The sequence below is a fragment of the Artemia sp. Qi Xiang Cuo genome, chromosome 8, assembly GCF_049724085.1.
Source record: "Artemia sp. Qi Xiang Cuo chromosome 8, ASM4972408v1, whole genome shotgun sequence".
Classification (NCBI taxonomy): Eukaryota; Metazoa; Arthropoda; class Branchiopoda; order Anostraca; family Artemiidae; genus Artemia; species Artemia sp. Qi Xiang Cuo.
The window spans coordinates 78,202,821-78,221,094 of record NC_142801.1 but is presented as its reverse complement, the minus strand read 5'-3'; the positions used below and the strand labels follow the sequence as shown (position 1 = coordinate 78,221,094).

General features: G+C 35.2%; 3 protein-coding genes across 3 annotated transcripts in view; 2 read left to right on the top strand and 1 right to left on the bottom strand.

The window, feature by feature from the left end:
* Vps24 (vacuolar protein sorting 24) overlaps positions 1 to 8,275 on the top strand; it is an 85,991-nt gene extending 77,716 nt beyond the window's left edge. Inside the window, exons 5-6 of the mRNA XM_089093786.1 lie at positions 3,535 to 3,720; positions 8,121 to 8,275. Of these exons, the coding sequence (XP_088949912.1) occupies positions 3,535 to 3,687 (153 nt within the window). The 3' untranslated portion in view covers positions 3,688 to 3,720; positions 8,121 to 8,275. The remainder of the gene's footprint in view (positions 1 to 3,534; positions 3,721 to 8,120) is intronic.
* Positions 4,113 to 4,766, top strand: LOC148949822 (uncharacterized). The gene has a single exon (XM_089092795.1). It carries the CDS (start codon positions 4,113 to 4,115, stop codon positions 4,764 to 4,766), a length of 654 nt encoding a protein of 217 aa, XP_088948921.1.
* Positions 8,276 to 13,907: 5,632 nt separating the features above from the next.
* The window catches only part of LOC148949819 (uncharacterized), a 72,585-nt gene continuing 68,218 nt past the window's right edge, over positions 13,908 to 18,274 (bottom strand). Inside the window, exon 3 of the mRNA XM_089093112.1 lies at positions 13,908 to 17,128. Within this exon, the coding sequence (XP_088949238.1) occupies positions 15,516 to 17,128 (1,613 nt within the window). The 3' untranslated portion in view covers positions 13,908 to 15,515. The remainder of the gene's footprint in view (positions 17,129 to 18,274) is intronic.

Sequence of the window (18,274 nt, the reverse complement as noted above, 5' to 3'; positions counted from 1 at the left end):
TTTTTGATCACCTTCTCCTCCTGTCAGTCCCTAAATTTTGAAAAAATACTTTTGGGTGTATTTTTATTAGATATGCCTTTTTTTTGTTTACATTGATAAAACGACAAATCACCCCTCCCCCCACCTTTTTTGTGAAATTTGCATTTTATTCCCACTCGCTGCTGTAGGGTTTTCTTGAATTGACGGCACTGTGTGTCCTGGGATTCTTGGTTCGGGATTCTATAGATTCTTTGACTGTATGGTGATTCGTATCCTTTGGGAAGTAAATCCCCGCTGAGTCTCCAATGTTCATCTCGTTTCAGACTCATCTTAAAAAAAAAAAAAAAAAAAAAAAATATCTGATGTGCTCCTCTCAGAAATTCAAACTTTTTATTGTTTGTGGCTATGTTTTGAATATTTCAATGGCTCATACCCATACACAAGCGGACCTGGAAATTACACCATTGTAGACAATGGGGTTAGTTGCATGGATGGAATGTTTCCTGCCTAAATATCCAGGCTTTTTTTTGCCTTCTAACTGATTCTTCTTTTAAGAAATTCCACGCTTGAAAATTTGGGATCTTTCTTTATATGCCTGGTTTATCAGCTTCTTGATTAACCGTAGTTAAGTTGTATTGGGCCCTTAAAATTTGCAAGGATGCATCCACAGACCAAACTAGGTTTCCGAAGATGCTTTAGGATAACTACCAATCTCTACTTGTTAGCACCAAAGAAGCCTGTTTTAGCTGGTGAAAAATTAATTTAAGTTTAGCACAGGCTCTGTTCCTTCGGAACCGAAGGTCTTGGTAAGAATATCTTCATGATTTTAGTTGTATTTTAAGCAGAATGTTTCGTCCGAAATAAAACCAGCTATACACCTATTTCTCATGAATATTTCAAGGCTTATAGCTAGGAACTGGCGCACTTAAAAACAGCTTCATGTGCCACAATTGGCGCAAGCTTTAAAGAATGGTCCATAAGTGGACCATTTCTTTGAAGCTTCAGTACTATAGCATAACATCTTTCCATATTCATGAAAGTCAGTGTTCTTGAAAGGAAAAGGGGCAGAGGTAGTAACTCGTTCATCCAGGAAAGCTGGAAAGCAAATGGTAGAGGAACTGCTCAACCTTACTGCGTCCTCTTTGGGCAGGACTTTGATAAGCCCATCCTAGGATTAGCTCAAAATTACTTTGAAAAGCTCCATTTAGAAGCTTGAACGTTTGATACATTTAGAAATTCTTTATCAGATAATTTTAATTTGGGTCTAGCTCCTGGTTCGTTTTGTGTTGGTATCTTGACGGCTGTTTTAAAAAGAGTAAAGATTCCTCTGAATGTAGTTCTTGCCGTCCAATTACCGTATCTTCTCTATTATGTCAATTAATAGAGCTATTTGTGATTAAAGAAGTAAATGTATATTGTTATTCCCTGGATTCACAGTTCAGATTTAAAAAGGGTATAAGCAGGGATCATATCCATAACCTTATTGCAGACCTTTTAGTTGAATCGAGGAAGTTTGGGGAGCCCCTAGTTTTTGGTAGTCATGATGTGACGAATGATTGTATATTTTTTCTTCTGTTACTGATTGAGGTGCCAGGTCTCAGATACATAAAGCAGTACTGACAGAACATTGCTTAGTTCTTAGTAGAAAAATCACACAATGAAAATACAATATTTAAACTTTTTGCATCTAAAAATATACTAAATGATGTGACGAATGATTGTATATTTTTTCTTCTGTTACTGATTGAAGTGCCAGGTCTCAGATACATAAAGCAGTACTGACAGAACATTGCTGTGGAACAGTCGTAGCTTTAGCCTCAAAGAGTATTTTTGAGATTTCCAAACTCGTCTGAGACGGTTAAATGCCCCATATGCTTGTCCCAACCTAAGTTGGACTTTCCTTGCGTTTGAGCCAGTGTTTTCGACTGTACTGCCCAGGTATCTGAACTCAACCACCTTCTCTATTCGGTCATCTCCACACCTTATATCAATAGATCTAATTGTAGCCATGCATTTTGTGTTGATTCTAGTGCAAATCGTTCTGCTGCATGGACGAAAAAAAGTTTGACAATAGTATTCTTCGGATGTTTCTAGCCGTGAATGTAAACTTGCCGATTGTTGTATTCTTCTGATTACCCTAGGAAGCGATATTTTGAGCCTATGTTCTCCGTCATTGATTCACAGCGATGAAGAATCTTTTTAAACTCTAGTCCTAAGTTGTTCTTTATTTTTATAAGAAGAGACTGTGCTTTTTCTATATGACTGACAGTCCTAGCTAAGTCAGTATCTGTTTTTTGGAGCTTCTTACTCAATGGCAGTGCGAAAAATAAGAGTTTTTATGACGAAGACAAAACCACTATAAATTTTGGCTGTAGTACCTTAAGCCTTAAGCAGAATAATTGCAATAGTTTAGGCATCCCTTTCTTCCCACTGCGAAATTGTTGGGAGTGCTACAGCTGGTGGATGCAATGTCTGGACCATAATCATTATGGCCTCATGCGAGATCGTGGAGATTCTGCAGCGATCTCGCCAATTTTCACCTGCAGCACTGTTTGCTAGTTTGGGGTTTTGAAACAAATTTCAAAGTTTTTGGACATTACCAAAGCCATTTCTGATGCTCCTTACCTCGGTAAAGTTACAAATAACAAGATTGAATCAGTGTGAAAAATAGTGAACATATACAGCTTTTGTGTAGTGTTGTAAGATGAACGTTTATGCACTCCTTAATGTTCCGCTCACAGCTACAGCAAAATCGTATCCTTGACTAATAAGTGTATATGCTTGATTGCTTTATTCTAAAACCATTACGAGACGTTAAAGGTTATCAGATCAAATTTTCTCATTTTCATAAACTCGCCCGTTAGTTCACTTTAAAGCCCAGACGCAATGAGAAACAAGAAATGTGTTTACTTAACTGAAAACAAACAATATTGCATTAAAGCTAAATGGCTTTGAAAATGAGATAATAAGAGATTTTTCGTAATGTAATTGGGAAAATCAGATTTTTTTTTTCGGGGGGGGGGGGGGGTAAAGATTTTTTGGGGGGGTGGTGGGGGATAAAGAAAATTCTAGGAAATGCCTGGGCCCTTTACTCCGCCTATTACTAAGAGAAAGGTTATTAACACTATACGTAATACTAAACAAGAAATAATTACTTAAGCAAGCATTTAAAAAAGCAAATCGCTTATTTTTTCAACATTTATTGAAAAAAAAGAAGAGAAATAAAGCAGAATTTAGAGAAGAAGGATTGAAAAGTAGGGCATTGAAAGGGAGCGTTTCTATTTTTAACTAATAATCTTGTCCTTCCAATGTTTTGGGCCTCCTTTTGGAAAATGTCATTGGGCATTTTTGACCAAGCGTGTTCACAAGGTTTTTGGTTTTCCTCTAAATCTCAAGGTTACTATAAATTTTCATGTTTTGTGTGAGTGCATTCAATGCCCATCTTGAGTACTGATGTTTATATATTTTTTAAAGTGTACGTTTCCTTTTGTGTTAAACCTTAGTGGACTATTTGGCTGAATTCCTACTTATGAAAAATACCTTCTTGTCTTTTAGGTGTTATGGGAACTAACAGCTGGCCAACTTGGAAAGGCGCCTGCTGTGTCGACTGCAACGCCAACTATTGCTACAGCTGAACCGACGGTAACTTTGGAAGATGAAGCGGAATTGGATGAAATGCAGTCTCGACTGGCAGCTTTGAGAAGTTGAGCGACCTTTGTTAATTGTCTGTGATTGTTTAAGGTAGGATTATTTCTTCTTTTTTTATGTTTTAAGAAATCATTTTAGCGTAAAATAGCTTAGTAAATGGATGAAGTGATAACAGCATAAGAGCCACTGACTTGCCTAATTTTTCATCTTGATGGACAAATATTGAATGAAAATATTTATTTCAGATATTGATTATAGTTGGACTTTTATAAAGTATCTTGTGCGAAATATTTTTCATGATTAGTATAGAGGGATGTAAACTGAATACAAAACTTAAAACATAATTCGTATAAAAAAAAATTTCAAAATTATTTGCTGACTTAACCTGGCGACTCTGCACACTTAATAACACCAAGCTGTATACAGTAATCAAAACAGCTGCCGATGCACAATCTCTGCAAGAGGACCTTGACAAGCAAAGTTGGATGTCCAACTGGCTGATGGAAATCAATGTCAACAAAAGCCACAAGCTAACAATAGGCAAACCTACTATCCACTATGAATATAGACTAGGAGACTTACCGATCACATCATGCCAGGAGGAGCGCGACTTGGGAGTTGTCATTGACAGCAATCTCGACTTCCAGGCCCACTACAACAGCATTATTGGGAAAGCAAATCGTGTTGCAGGAGTTTTATGGTGCAACTTCACTTTTGGAAATGATAAGACCCTTTGCCTTCTCTACAAAGCTTTAGTACGGCCAGTCCTTGAATATGGTCATTGCACTACATGCCCCTTTTATAACAAAGACATCGAAGCTCTCGAAAAAGTTCAAAGACGAATAACAAAGTTCTGTCAGACTTTGAGAAATTTACCTTACGAAGATAGGCTCCGCAAGCTCAAACTTCCTTCACTGCACCGAGGAGACCTCATTGAGGTATACAAGCTTTGCTACGACGCCTACGAAAACATCCAGGCTACCGATGTTCTCAGCTTCAGCCACATGAACCTTCGTGGTTACAAACTCTGGCTTCGAGAGGAGAGGTTCCAAAAGGACATTGGCCGTTGGGCGTTCAAGAACCAAGTAACACAACACTGGGACAAGATCCCCTTTGAAGCCTCGATGCCAACTCATTAAACTTTTTCAAGCAGGAACTGGACAAATACTACGGTGAAAGTGCCTACAACTTTTTTCAATTTAAAAGATTTTTGTACAGGTGCCGTGGCCTATTTATTTTGCATTATATTATTATTATTAATATCCCAAAATCACCGTATCAAATAAATCTTTAACAAATGTAATGCCTCTACATGTATTTATTTTTTTTAGAAATCTTTTAGAATAGCTAAATCTTTTAGATTTGTTCCGCCTATCTTTTCGATTTAGAGCAGTAATACAAAAATATCCAGAAGCAAAGATTGAACTATTGAACTGTGTAGTGAAAAATATTACAATACATCAGAGGGGGTTTGTTGGTATTCTCATTCCACTGGCATGTATAGGCTTACTAGTATATAATTTAATATAATATAACCTAAGTATATAAGTATATAATTTTTGTATGATTATATATAATATAAGTATATTATATGAGTATCATATAAGTACATAAGTATATTATATTATAATAAGAGTATATAATATAATATAAGTATATAATTTTAAGTATGTAATTTAATATAATTTTAATATACAATTTTAATTATATAATTTTCTGTATAATAAAAAGTCCTCCTCTTATTGGTTAGCAGCTCCACTCCACCCTCCGATTAGCACCCATTTTTCAGTTAATTCTTTGTAGCTCTTTTTTACGTTTTTTCTTCAGAATATTCTGATACTACAAGAAAAGGATAGCTTAAAAGGATTGCTTTGTATGCTCTTTTATATTTTTGTACATTTGAAAACCTGAAAAGCAAAAAGGAAACAGAATATACTTGATAAAGTAATTTTTGTAGTAATCAAACTTTTTAGATTATCTCTATCAAGTCAGAAAAAAGCTATAAAACTGCTAACTGATAACTAAACAGCAACATTCCTATAAGCCAATAATTGTAATATTAAAATTGCGGCATTATGGGCGTGTTCAAAATCATGTGAAAAAGAACAGTATCAAAATAATGAGAAGCACGTAAAACTGGGATAAAACTGAATAGCTAAAAAAACATAACCACAGGACCAAGAAATAATAGATTGAGGAAATAGGTGTTGCCATTGGGCATTATTATTGTTTTCAGTAAAATCAACTAACCTGTGTTCAAGTGATTAATCTAGCCCTAGCTGTTTTGGTAAAGTTCTACCAAATCATATTATTGAGTTAGGAATAAAGTGAATACACCATTCGATGCCTTTTTTTATGCTGATTACGAATATAATAATCATTTCTATCGGAAATGAATTTCAGCCCCCCCCCCTATATATATATACCTAACCTAACCCTGAATTGGCATATATAGGGGGGCTGAAATTCATTTCCGATAGAAATGATTATTATATTCGTAATCAGCATAAAAAAAGGCATCGAATGGTGTCTTCACTTTAGTCCTAACTCAATAATATGATTTGGTAGAACTTTACCGCTGTTTTATATTCAATAGAAAAAGAATGAAAGAGCATATTCTGCCTGCCATCAGAAAATTTTAGGCTGGGTTCAAATACTTATCCCTCAATTGAAAACCAGGTGTTAGTCAATCAAAACTAAATTTTTCTCATTATAAACTACACAGTTCATAAGAATATTCCATAAAAGAGATCTATACAGGTTATTGAACACAATATCAAACTATGCTGGTCATATTTTCAACACTAAAATGCTCAAACAAAGGTCCAGAAATTGTTCCACAGATTAAGCGCCAGTGTCATTGGGCAGTATTAATGTTTTCGGTGAAGCAGCTATTAAATTAGCAAATTTTCAGTATAGTCAACTAGCATATGTTTGAGTGACTAGCCTTTCCATATCTATTTTATAATCAATGGAAAAAGAGTGAAAGAATATATTCTGCCTGCTTTCAGAAAATTCGAGGCTAAATCTAAATAACCTTAGCCCTTAATTAAAAACCAGGTTTTCATCGATTACAACTATACTCGCTTGGAATGTTTCTATATATTTTAGGCAACTTTGCACTGTCTTGTGGTGTTGTAACTTCTTTTTCCTACCTGACCAATTGCTAAGGCGCCTTTGTTCCACCTCTCATGAGCTTTCCTTGCTTTTTAGTGGCATCTCGCATGCTGCTGATGATATTTATAGCATTGTACCTGCTAGAGTTAAGTAGACAAGAAACTCTTTTGGCATTACTGGTACCAATTATGTTAAGCAGCAAACTTTTCTGTTGGAACTGAAACAGCCTGGGCATGAAATTATCGGCCATAATAGTTCGAATTTAAGAAGTATTTAGTCTTTTTTAGGTGTTAAAAGTGATTGCATCACTTCCTTTTTTTTGGGGGGGGGGGGCAGCAAAGTATGTGAATTTGATTGCGTCTTTCTTTACTTTCTTTTTCTTCGTTTTTTTCCAAATTTTCCAGTGACTCTGCCTATAACTAAATAAAAGTGACTTTATAGTTTGACAGAAAAATATAATTCCTATGTTATGCGTGACTGAAAACGAAGCTATTACAAACGGATTTATTTAAATAACTGATCACTATTGGATACACCTTAAAGTGATTTTGCTTGAAATTGAAGCTTAATAACTTTGCCTGCCCTGTAGATTTTTTAACGGTAGGTTTTTTTTTGTATTTATCATGGTCTTGAATCAAGTGTAGAAATGGAATTTTGTGATAATACTTGTAATATCGCATTTGGACCTGCTGATTAAAAAAGGCTTGAATTTTTGGCTGAAAGCCGTGTATCCAGTGTTATATTAACAATAATAAAAATGACGTTTCGCATCCGAAAACTGTCAGTAATGATTTGTCCGAATTAAGTTTACTCGTTATGACTTATGCTATCGGGTTCATTTTTCACGTTCATTTCTTGTTGTTTTTTTTTTCTTTGTTCTTACTTTTTTGCTATCTCAATTGACTTAATCCTATTTTTGGTAGTGCTTGATGGTTGAGACAGCTGTCACCAGTACTTAGGCTAGTTTTGGTGAGCCCTTTCCCACCTTCTTGCCGGTCACGACATTGTCTCACAGTATGTGATGCTTAAATGATAAATTACGTCTATTGGCCTTCTGTCCCTCCCCGTATTTATGTAGGCTGTAGGTTTGTTTATTCGCCCCGACTATTGGTACTGGTCATATGGTATGAATTTACGTCTATGAAAGTGGAATACAACTAAAATGTCAAAACATTTCCTGGTCAAAATCCAAATTTGAGAGATGACATGCTTTACTTTAATATCGTAGATATTTGAAAAGTCTGGCGTCGCTAGTGTAGGTTTTAATTATCTCACAGAGAAAGGAGAGGGGATACCAAAATTGACCTCTTTGCTTATCTAGTATTTAAAAAACTCCCGTTATTTTCAAATTTAAATTTGTTTTTTTTTTTTTTCAGGTATGCAGTGATGAACTTCCTTTTTACATTTCAACGTCCGGAATTGTATTCAAATTGTATGTGGTAATGGAAGGGTGATTTTAGAATGCTTCGCTTATTTCTGTTTAGTTCTTCTTTTTTGTGATCACTTGTTTTCATATAGTGGTGAATTTATGTTCCAGATCAATTTGTCGCTTTTGCTAGATTTTCTTTAAAACAATGAGGTGGGTCAAGTAATTATTTTTAGTTTCTGCTGACAATTTCACATAACCGCGAGAAATGCTCGTAAAACTTTGAAAATGGTTCTTTATTCAGTAATGCGTCGTTAACATTTTCCTCAAAAATGATCAATCACTAAACGTATAAGAACACTCATAATTTTTTTAATTTAATGAAACATTAGAGTATATTTGCCTATATTTAAATAAAAGTAACTTTATTAACAGAAAAGGGTAAATCGTGTGTTATGTCTGATTGAAAATGAAGATACGACAAACATATTTATGTAAATAATTGATCACTTCTTGGTACACCTTAATGACACTATCTCCTAAAACAGTGGTTTCATACCCAGTCTTTCAATGTTCAAAATCTCATTATTAGGAAAAATTTAACCAAAAGCTCATTGTACATAGAATAAAGACTGAATTAAATCATAAGATTGATCCAAATCTAGATGGGGTAACTTACAATGAAGAAAAGTCAGTTTACTATTTTGAAAATTCAAAAAAAGTTATATTTTATCTTACAAAGTAAAAATGTGCACTTTCAACATGAAGTTCATATCTGAAATCAAAGCAATTGTATTGACTTTGACATTTTTTGGGGGATGGTTATGTATAAGTAGATGTTGACTCTCGAATTGAAAATAGAAATCATGAAGGCAGAATCCAATACTAAAAACGTTCGTTAGCATTAGTTACCGGAGATAGTTGAAATTTCGAATGAATTATGTGCGATAAATGAATTTGAGCTTTGGCTATAGCTGGGTCTTATTTAAATGGAAATGATAAGCCTTAGTCAACACTCGAAAGATGAAAGCTTGAAGCCAGTGTCAAAAACTGTTTGTAAAATCAAATAAAAGAAATAATTGGAATATTCTATAAAGAAGAATATGCCATGAGTGAGCCTTTTTATGTTAATCAAGAAAAAGGTGTAAATCAATGGTTCAGTGGGGTAGTAATTCAGCTTTGTTATAAAAAATGTATTTGGCAAAGATGCAAGAAAAATATTTTTTCTGCCTTTGGGAACAGCCCTTAGAAATTTTCATTCCGTGATATCAGTTTAATTGCAATAAAAAAAATTATTAGAAGTAGTTTTGACATATCTTGCACAGTTGACTTTAGATTTGACTGGTATTCTTGTTTCTGAAAAGTAACGAAGCATTCAATATCTATTTAATTTTCTTAAACTGAGTTTCAAATATATGAGTTAATATAGTTAATATGATTTAATAGCTGAGTTAAATATAATCTCTTACGACATTATTTGTAATTCGCATATATGGACATTGAACTGTATTAGAATTACGGATATGTGGCTGAATAGCAGAGGTTAAAAAAATCCAGGCTTTCAACAAGTGGAGAAGAAATACAAGTCCTTTCGCAAGATGAACAACTACAATTAGCCAGAGAAGATAAACCAAAATGAGAAAATAAATTAAGGGAACTATTCTGAAATTAAAATTCAGAAATTACTTTTAGTAGATTGCAACTTGCAGTATTCAGTTTATTTGCAAATCCGGAACCACCGTCGTAAAGTAGCGTTTCTTCTTTTCCTCCGCAATGTTGGTGGAGACTCTTGGACTTGATAAAATTGTCCATTGAGATCGACATTGCAATCAACCTAATTTGGATGATTCCGGCAAAGGTGTCACCTCAAAAATATTTAACAGGCATTCAGCCAGGAAACATGAAGGCATTCAGCCGTCCTGGCTAAGTGGATGTGCGGTGGGTTGAGAATTCTTTGTCCAAGGGGCACGGGTTCGATGCCTGGCGTGTCCAGTTATTGAGTTTGGGACATTAGTCATTGGCGCGACTCTGCAAGCTCATTAGGAGTCAACCCATATCCAAAGTAACTTCTAGAAGTATCTAGCGAATATAATCAGGAAGGGTGAGTAAGATCCCACGGTGGATGGCCCCCAGCCCCCCAATGTATTTCCTGTTAGAAGGGCCATGAAACGGAGATTAGCGCCACCGGTTTGGACATTAAGGTTCTTGTGCCGTCATACTTACTTTACTTTTTTTTTACTTCATACAACCAGGAAACATGAAGCCTTTGCTCAACATACCTTTTATGACTAATTGCCTATATTATATATTGGTATTTAGACTACAGAAATACAATAGATTTTTTGGATTTTCCATTCCCCCCAACCTTGCCCAAGCCAAAAATGCACTTGTGACATCTCTGGATTCTGGGCTAAATGCAGGTATATTTTCCAAGACGGATGTACGAAATGACCTATTACCATTACTCTTTTTTCGTTTTTTTTTGCCATAAATGGTTTGTTTCTCGCTAAAAATGTTATCATCCCTACCACCGCCAAAAAAGCTTTCCAAATACGGTCTTGATGTGTTGATCTATAATTGAACAATATGGTTTTTTGTTAGCTAACTTTTCGTTTACACTATTTACTTTATCTATTTGATGTATTTTGTCCAATAAAATGTTAATTCTTGTTATGTTTCACTCGTTGAAAGACGTTAACATCTTTAAGATAAAATCATTTAACGTGATTACCATTTTTTTTGCCTTGTGGTAATGCCTAAGGTAAGTTGTCGATTCCAAGTGATTATCTAGGCTGACTGACATCTTTTTATTTAAATTGAAAATGAATTTTTGATTAGTAAATTTGAAAAGCATGCAACGCCATCCATCTAAGGTGAGGGTCAAACCGTATGTCTGGGGTACAGAGAAAGTAAATATACATTTGAGCCAATACTCTCCTTGTATTTGTGTGATCTCAGTGTCGAATATGTTTCCCCCTTCGTCAAAGATTTTAGAAAAGTTATTACAAAAGAGAATTTTAACTTGTTTGGATAAAAAATATCTTTTAACCAAAAGCCAGTTTGTTTTTAGATCGGGTAGTTCTACTGAACGTGCATTTGCAGCCCTTTTGCTGAAAATTAATGATTAATTGAATAATGGTAATTATGTATCATGCATTTTTTAGAAAAAGCCTAAAAATTAAAAAAAAACTCACCCCCTTTCGCTAACTCGCTTCTTCGTCGGCTCGTTTTGGAGCGTATAGAATCCCCTCGGTTAATTGAGAAAGAGATAAATTTTCAATAAGATTCCAAATCACTTTTATAGCATATAGGCTTAAAATAAATAGTAAATTTAAAAATATTAAAAGCCGATCAGTTTTAAAGACAAAATTAGCGAAATATATTATTAACCTTTGATGACGGGATCATTTTACCTTATAATTTTTTTTTGTATTATATTTGGAATTCGTCATACTGGGGTAGCCTCCTTTGTCCTCTTTCTATACGTTATGATGTTTTTGGTTTATCTTTTTTTTTTCTCTTATACTTTTTATCTTTAATTTTGGTGAATTTTAAATTAAAGTAAAAATAGATAGCCTTCTTTTTGAGCTCAGCTCCCTGTTGCTTTATTCAATTATTAAATAAAACAAGTTTTTTTTAACTGAAAGTAAGGAGCAACATTAAAACTCAAAACGAACAGAAATTAGTCCGTATATGAAAGAGGCTGTCCCCTCATCAACGCCTCGTTCTTTACGCTAAAGTTTTTATTTTTTTTAAAAATAGAATTGTGAGACAGAGTCAAACTTTAGCGTAAAGAGCAAGGCGTTAAGGAGGGGACAGCCCCTTTCATATACGGAATAATTTCTGTTCGTTTTAAGTTTTAATGTCGCTCCTTACTTTCAGTTAAAAAGACTTTTTTTATATTTAATTTCTGAACACTTTTGAATAAATGCAGCTTTGATTTTGGCTCACCGTACATGAATAATAGCGAAATTTGCATATTAATTTTTTTTATGATTTTTCGTATGATACGACAGATACGATTCGATCAAATTTTGTTCGAATCAAAAAACCCTGAATCACAAAGGCCGTTTAATTAGAATTGATAGCTGTTTTGAAAGTACAAAATAAACTTTAGCGTAAAGAGCGAGGCAACGACTAGGGGGCGAACCCAGTCATATACGGAATAATTTCTGTTCGTTTTAAGTTTTGATGTTGCTTCTACTTTCAGTTGATTTTTTTGTAATTTAATTTCTGATCCTTTTTTTAAATAATGCTGGGAAATCCGGCGCCCCCTTCATAGAAATATCCCTTCCCCATGGGAAGATCCTCCCACGTAACCTCCCCTCTACCAGAATAAAATCTCTCCTTAAAAAACGTCTGTATACTTCCCAATAACCAATACTATAGGCCTATGTAAACGATGGGTAAAGTTCATAACTTGCAGCCCTTCCCCCGGGAACTGAGAGGGATGGAGTCATCCTCAAAGACATATTTATTGAATATTTATGCTGAACAAAATGGCTATCTCAAAATTTTGACCAGGTGACTTTGGGAAAAAAATGAGCGTGAGAGGAGGCCTAGTTGCCCTCAAATTTTTTTTTGGTCATTTAAAACGGGCACTAGAACTTTTAATTTCCGTTCGAATGAGTCCTCTCAAAATATTCTAGGACTACTGGATCGATACGATCACCCCTAAAAAAAAAAAAAAAAAAAAAAAAAAAAAAAAAAAAAAAAAAAACACGCGTCCGTGATCTTTCTTCTGGCAAAAAATACAAAATTCCACGTTTTTGCTGATAGGAGCTTGAAACCTTCACGATAGGATTTTCTGATACACTTATTCTGATGGTGTGATTTTCATTAAGATTCTACCACTTTTAGGGGGTGTTCCCCCCTTTCTTCGAAAATAAGGCAATTTTTTTCTGGCTCGTAACTTTTGATGGGTACGACTAAACTTGATGAAACTTATATATTTGAAATCATGAAAATACAATTCTTTTGATGTATCTACTGATATTAAAATTCTGCTGTTTAGAGTTTGTTTATTTATAACAAACTCTGATTTTTATTTATAACAAACTCTAATTCTGTTTTTAGAGTTTGTTTGTTTATTTTGTGTGAAATCAAAATCTTGAATAAGTGTGAACGAGGACCCATAAAAATGAAATAGGACTACCCTCCACGAGAGAATCCCCACAGGAATACAAAAATAGAAAAAAGTTCAACTAGTATTTGGAACTTCACCTCCAGGACGGGAACAACAGTTGGTGAGGAAATTTGACTTTAAAAATTGTAATTTTTCAGGATGTTTTTTTAGCAATTGCACCAGTTGCTCTAACGTGACGTGGAAGAAGTTATTTTGATACCCTGGATGCACATAGTGTCTTTTGGTTTAGTCTCAACATCTCCTGAAAGTTCCATCTTTAGTTGTTCATGAGATGCTGTAAAAACTATTGCTGAGATAGAGTTAATGCTTTAAATCGGAGCAAAAAAGAGTTAATTTTGACAACATGGATGAACATTTTTTAGTTTAGTCTCAACATCCCTGTCAACATTCCTTTGGAAAGGTAGGCAGATTTGCACTGGACAAAGGCATGGTATAAGTGATTGACCGTACCTTTGGTCACGACCAAAGCTAATGACCTAAGCAGTTTTCAGATCCAAAAAGTTTTCAGAAGAAGACTAGGGGTTTTGGCGACACCAGAGTAAAGAAACACACTTAGCCCTCAAATCATTCTTTTTCAAAATGTTTTGTGATTGACCTAGCTACTCTAAGGTGGTAGGAATTTTAGCATACTCATAGTATCTTTTGATTTATTCTCAACATTCACTGAAAGTTTCGACATAATGGTGTTTGAGGTGAAAATACACTCAGGTGTTTCTTAAATATTACAAATACATTACAAAACAAAAGGCACCTGCACCCTTACCTCCAGGGCAGTGATGGCAATTAGTGAAGAAAGATAAGTTTGAAAAATTGCAATTTTCAAAATTATTATTATTTTATTTATGCGCAATACGGAATAAAAGAGAGGTAGCGGAGTAAATAATCAACAATAGAAAAAAAGAACACTTCACACAACGACATTACAAAATATATTAAAAAAAAACAACTGCACTTCAAAACTACACTACAAACTACATTTTAAAAAAAAGCTTTTTTGAAAATTTACCTGACTGCTGCTGCTATAAGGTGGTGAAGAAAAGTGGTATATTTTTATAACCTGAATGCATATAGTTTCTTCTGATTTAGTCCCAACATCGCTTTCAACATGCCCTGAAAGTTTCAATTTAGCATTCTTAGTTGTTCATAAGCTGTTGCAAATGCGTCCTTTGAAAGCCTGGATTCACAAGTGTTTTTGTTTAATTCAACATGCCCCTTAAGCATTCTATTAAAAGTGTTAACATAATACCTATGCCGTTCCGGAGATAGTTCTCATGGATCCTTTTGACGACACAGATTTGGATGGCGTCTTTTGATTTAGTTAAGCAATTCCCTCAATGTGGCCTGGAAGTTTCAACTTATTATCATTTGTCGTTGCTGAGATATTGCACATAAGCCCTTTTGGCAACCAAGATATATAAAGTGTCTTTTCAATTCTAGTTCAGCGTCTCTCTCATCATTCCATGAAAATTTCAACTGAATATCATTAGTTGTTTCTATGGTACTGGAGATACAAAATTTTCACAACGTGATGCATATAGCGACATTTGATTTAGTTCAATGACCCTCTTAAAATTTTCTGAAATTCACAATCTGATATCCTTAGCTATTCTTAAGATATTGTAAATAATAACTTTCAAGTACATTGATGCAAACAATACCTTTCCATTAAGTTGAAGGTCCCCCTCAGCATGCCCTAAAAGTTTCCACTTTCAAAAAAGTAATGAGTCCGCCAGAGGGTTAGCCTCGGCTGTTCACCTCTCTACCAGGTACAAAATGGGAATTCAAGTCCTCGGGCATGTTTAAAATATGGTTAGTAATAAAATGTTTTTGGAGACAAATCACGCTAAACCTAGAACGGAGGCTTTCTAACACTAAAATTTCATCAGCAAAAGAGTTGTTCGAATCCCATAATAGTGGAAATAGTGACGATGTTACAGGTTTGGGTTTCTGGTTTTTCGGGCACTTCACAATTTAGAACGTGTGACCCTCGGTTTTGCAACCGATGCAAAACGCTGCCTTCAGAAATGGGTATAAGAAGTCGATCTGTGATTGGTAGAGTCACATTTGTAGCACATATTTCAGTATTCGTTTTTCTTTCTTTTTTTGGTATTCAAGGTTCTTCTTTGTTTTTTTATTGCTTTTGTTTTTTCGCAAAAACAAATTCAAAAGTGGAACAGACGAAAAAAAAAGAAAAGAAAGGATTCTGAAGAATGAATTCGTTCAAAGTAAAGACAAGCGGAGAAGGGGACCAAATTCACTTCATTTGGGAACGGGTTCATTACCTAGAGGTGAGTATAGGTGAATATGCACTAGATCATCTAATTCTGAGTCAATTCCAGCTCTGGGAATGGCCACACGAGTCCGCAACGGGTTAAGGGCTCCTGTCCAAGTGTTATCAGCGGCCATCTCGCGGTAAAGAGGTCCGACCACTGTTCCAGTCATGGCAGCTAATCCAACAGGAAGTCGTTTACCAACTCCTTCAATCTCACTGATAAGTCTGAAAGTGTGTGCTATGGGAAAGGAATCGTTATCAACCGAATCTGAGATAGTTCTGGTGGTGAAGGCCAGATCTCGGTGGTAGTTATCGGATGAACCTATCCACGGTTCCGTAAATACGGCTGGTCGTTCAGCGGGGTCTGAATATTCTGTGACACAGAGTACGTGTGCACCCGTCGTTGGTGATATTTGTGACAAGTTAACGGATCCCTTTGAAAACCGGGCTTCAGCACGGGCCCAATTTCTGAAAGTTTGTAGCCAGTTAAGATTGTTGTTTCCATCACAAAGGAGGAAATGCTCCAAGTCGTGGGTGGGCTGAGATTGAATGATATTTGGAACACAAATTGTTCTCCAGCAATAGACGCGTGCCCAATTCAGGTATGTGGGCGGCTCGGGCAAAGGGAAAGAGAGTCCAGGCCTGCTAAAGTTATTAACTATACCATTTCCAGAGGCAGTACATTGATCAAGCTGCCATTGTTCTCCTAACCAAGCTACCGCTGCGTTGTTTTCGTTCAGAACTGGGATGATATAGTCGGACTGATTTTTGTAGTTAGCATAATTATTAGGAATACGGGAGAGCGTATTGAAAAAAGCTACCATCAATGGTACATTAGGATAAAAGTAGGCATTACTGGCATAGTCAAATAAGGTGTGACCTTCGGTGAAGTCCTGAACTACTGGATAGGTCCAGGTTTCGGCTTCGTCATCTGGTTTATGAGCTCCAAGAGCTTCAAACCATCCAACGAGAGGGCCGGCGATAGGGCAGGATTTGAGGGGAAGGGTGGTCTGCAGCTTGTAGTAAACATTTTCTTCGATCTCGTTGAGTGGGTCGTTTGCGGCCATCTTGGCTCTAAGAATCTGGAAATAGCCAAGGTAGGCGTAGTAGATTCTTGTCCCCAGCGAAAGGATCTCACCAATTTTTTTGTTAATTGATTTCCTGGGTCTTTGGCTGGGGTTCCAAATCATTGAGGTTTGCAGTGCGTTGTGTAATTCAAAAAGGACCGAGAAGTTCACAGTGAATGTGTTGGGTGAGTGGTATACTACCCGTGTCACTACAAATTTCTTCATGTATGACAGAAAGACGCAACAAGGACAGAATTTACACTCAAATGGTTCTGGATTGGGCAACCTGGTGTTTGCTGCCAAATGATTGTCATCCCGTACATATCCCGTACATATCCTCCTACATATCCTCGTACATATCCTCGTACAAAAACTTTTATTACATATCTTACACTTTTCGTTAACAGAGTAATGAGCTTCATGAGATACGACAGGCGCAAGGGCAACTTCTGGTTCTACATATGCACTGGAAGGAGCCATTACGTAATTCCTTATAGACCCACCACTGCAAAACTTTAGATCCTTTTTCAAATCTGAAACAAGAAAAAGAATTACGATTCAATTTAGAACAGTATCCTTAGCAAGTTTTCAAAAGTCAAACTAAAAGACAACATCATAATTTAGATTGTCTTTAATTAACTTTAGATTTTAATTAGCCCCTGGGTCTCTTGGTTACAGTATTAGACCGTCAGAATCAAAGTTAAATTTTTTCTCTTACAATTAACATAATGTAATTAAGCACCAAAGCAGATGTAGACTGACTTCAGTATAACGTATAGGTACAATTGACAGCAAGTTTTTACTCTAAGTTTTTACTCTAAACTACTAATTTTCAATGTTCTTTATTGACAAAAGCTTTCATATGAACATATATTTTCTCAGCTGTTTATGTTATAAATTGGCTTAATTTGTGCGAGATATTGATATTTCAGATATACGATAAAGAGAAACTAATGGAAAAAAAAATTAAATTAAACATCCATATGTATAATTCTAAATGAGGTTTCCTACTAATAAATGGAGGAAGCTCATTTGGAGCCTATAATACGAAGTTTCAGTTGAATTAATCATCCCGTCAAGCTGAACTTTGTAGCACTTTTTTTTTCTTACAGTAGTTCTACTTCTACTGTGAGTCTGTTTTACTTTTTCTAATACATACTTTAACATGCTTTAACTCTAACACTTATACTTTAAACATACATGATTAAAAATTATTTTAACCTTGACAAAACACAGCTAACAATTTTGTCAGACCGCTTGCATAACCTAACTGATGGCTCACTCATCTTTCCAGAGATTTTGAAAACATCATACCGCTTAGAAATATAACTTTTTTAGTCTAAATAGAAAACTGAAGGAAATATTTACAAATCAAAAAAAGACAATGGATTTGACTACGTTCGGTTGCAGAAAAAAAATGTGTCAGGATAAATAGATGGAGCGCAAAAAATGAAAAATAATAAGTATGCTTTTGGATTTAATCGATGTACCAAACAGAATATAATTATGTAATCTGAATAATTATGAGATTACAAGATAATTATGCGATCTGAAGGCAGATTTTTGGGCAGACCCACATAAATAATTATATTTGGATGTTCTTGGGAAACCAAAAAAACAGGAATTCAATTTGTCAAGGGGCAGTTGGAAGTCCGACCACTTTTAATCTAGTGTAAAAA

Coding starts and splice junctions, on each gene's coding strand:
- LOC148949822 (XM_089092795.1), top strand. CDS start 4,113: ATGTCCAACTGGCTGATGGAAATCAATGTCAACAAAAGCCACAAGCTA.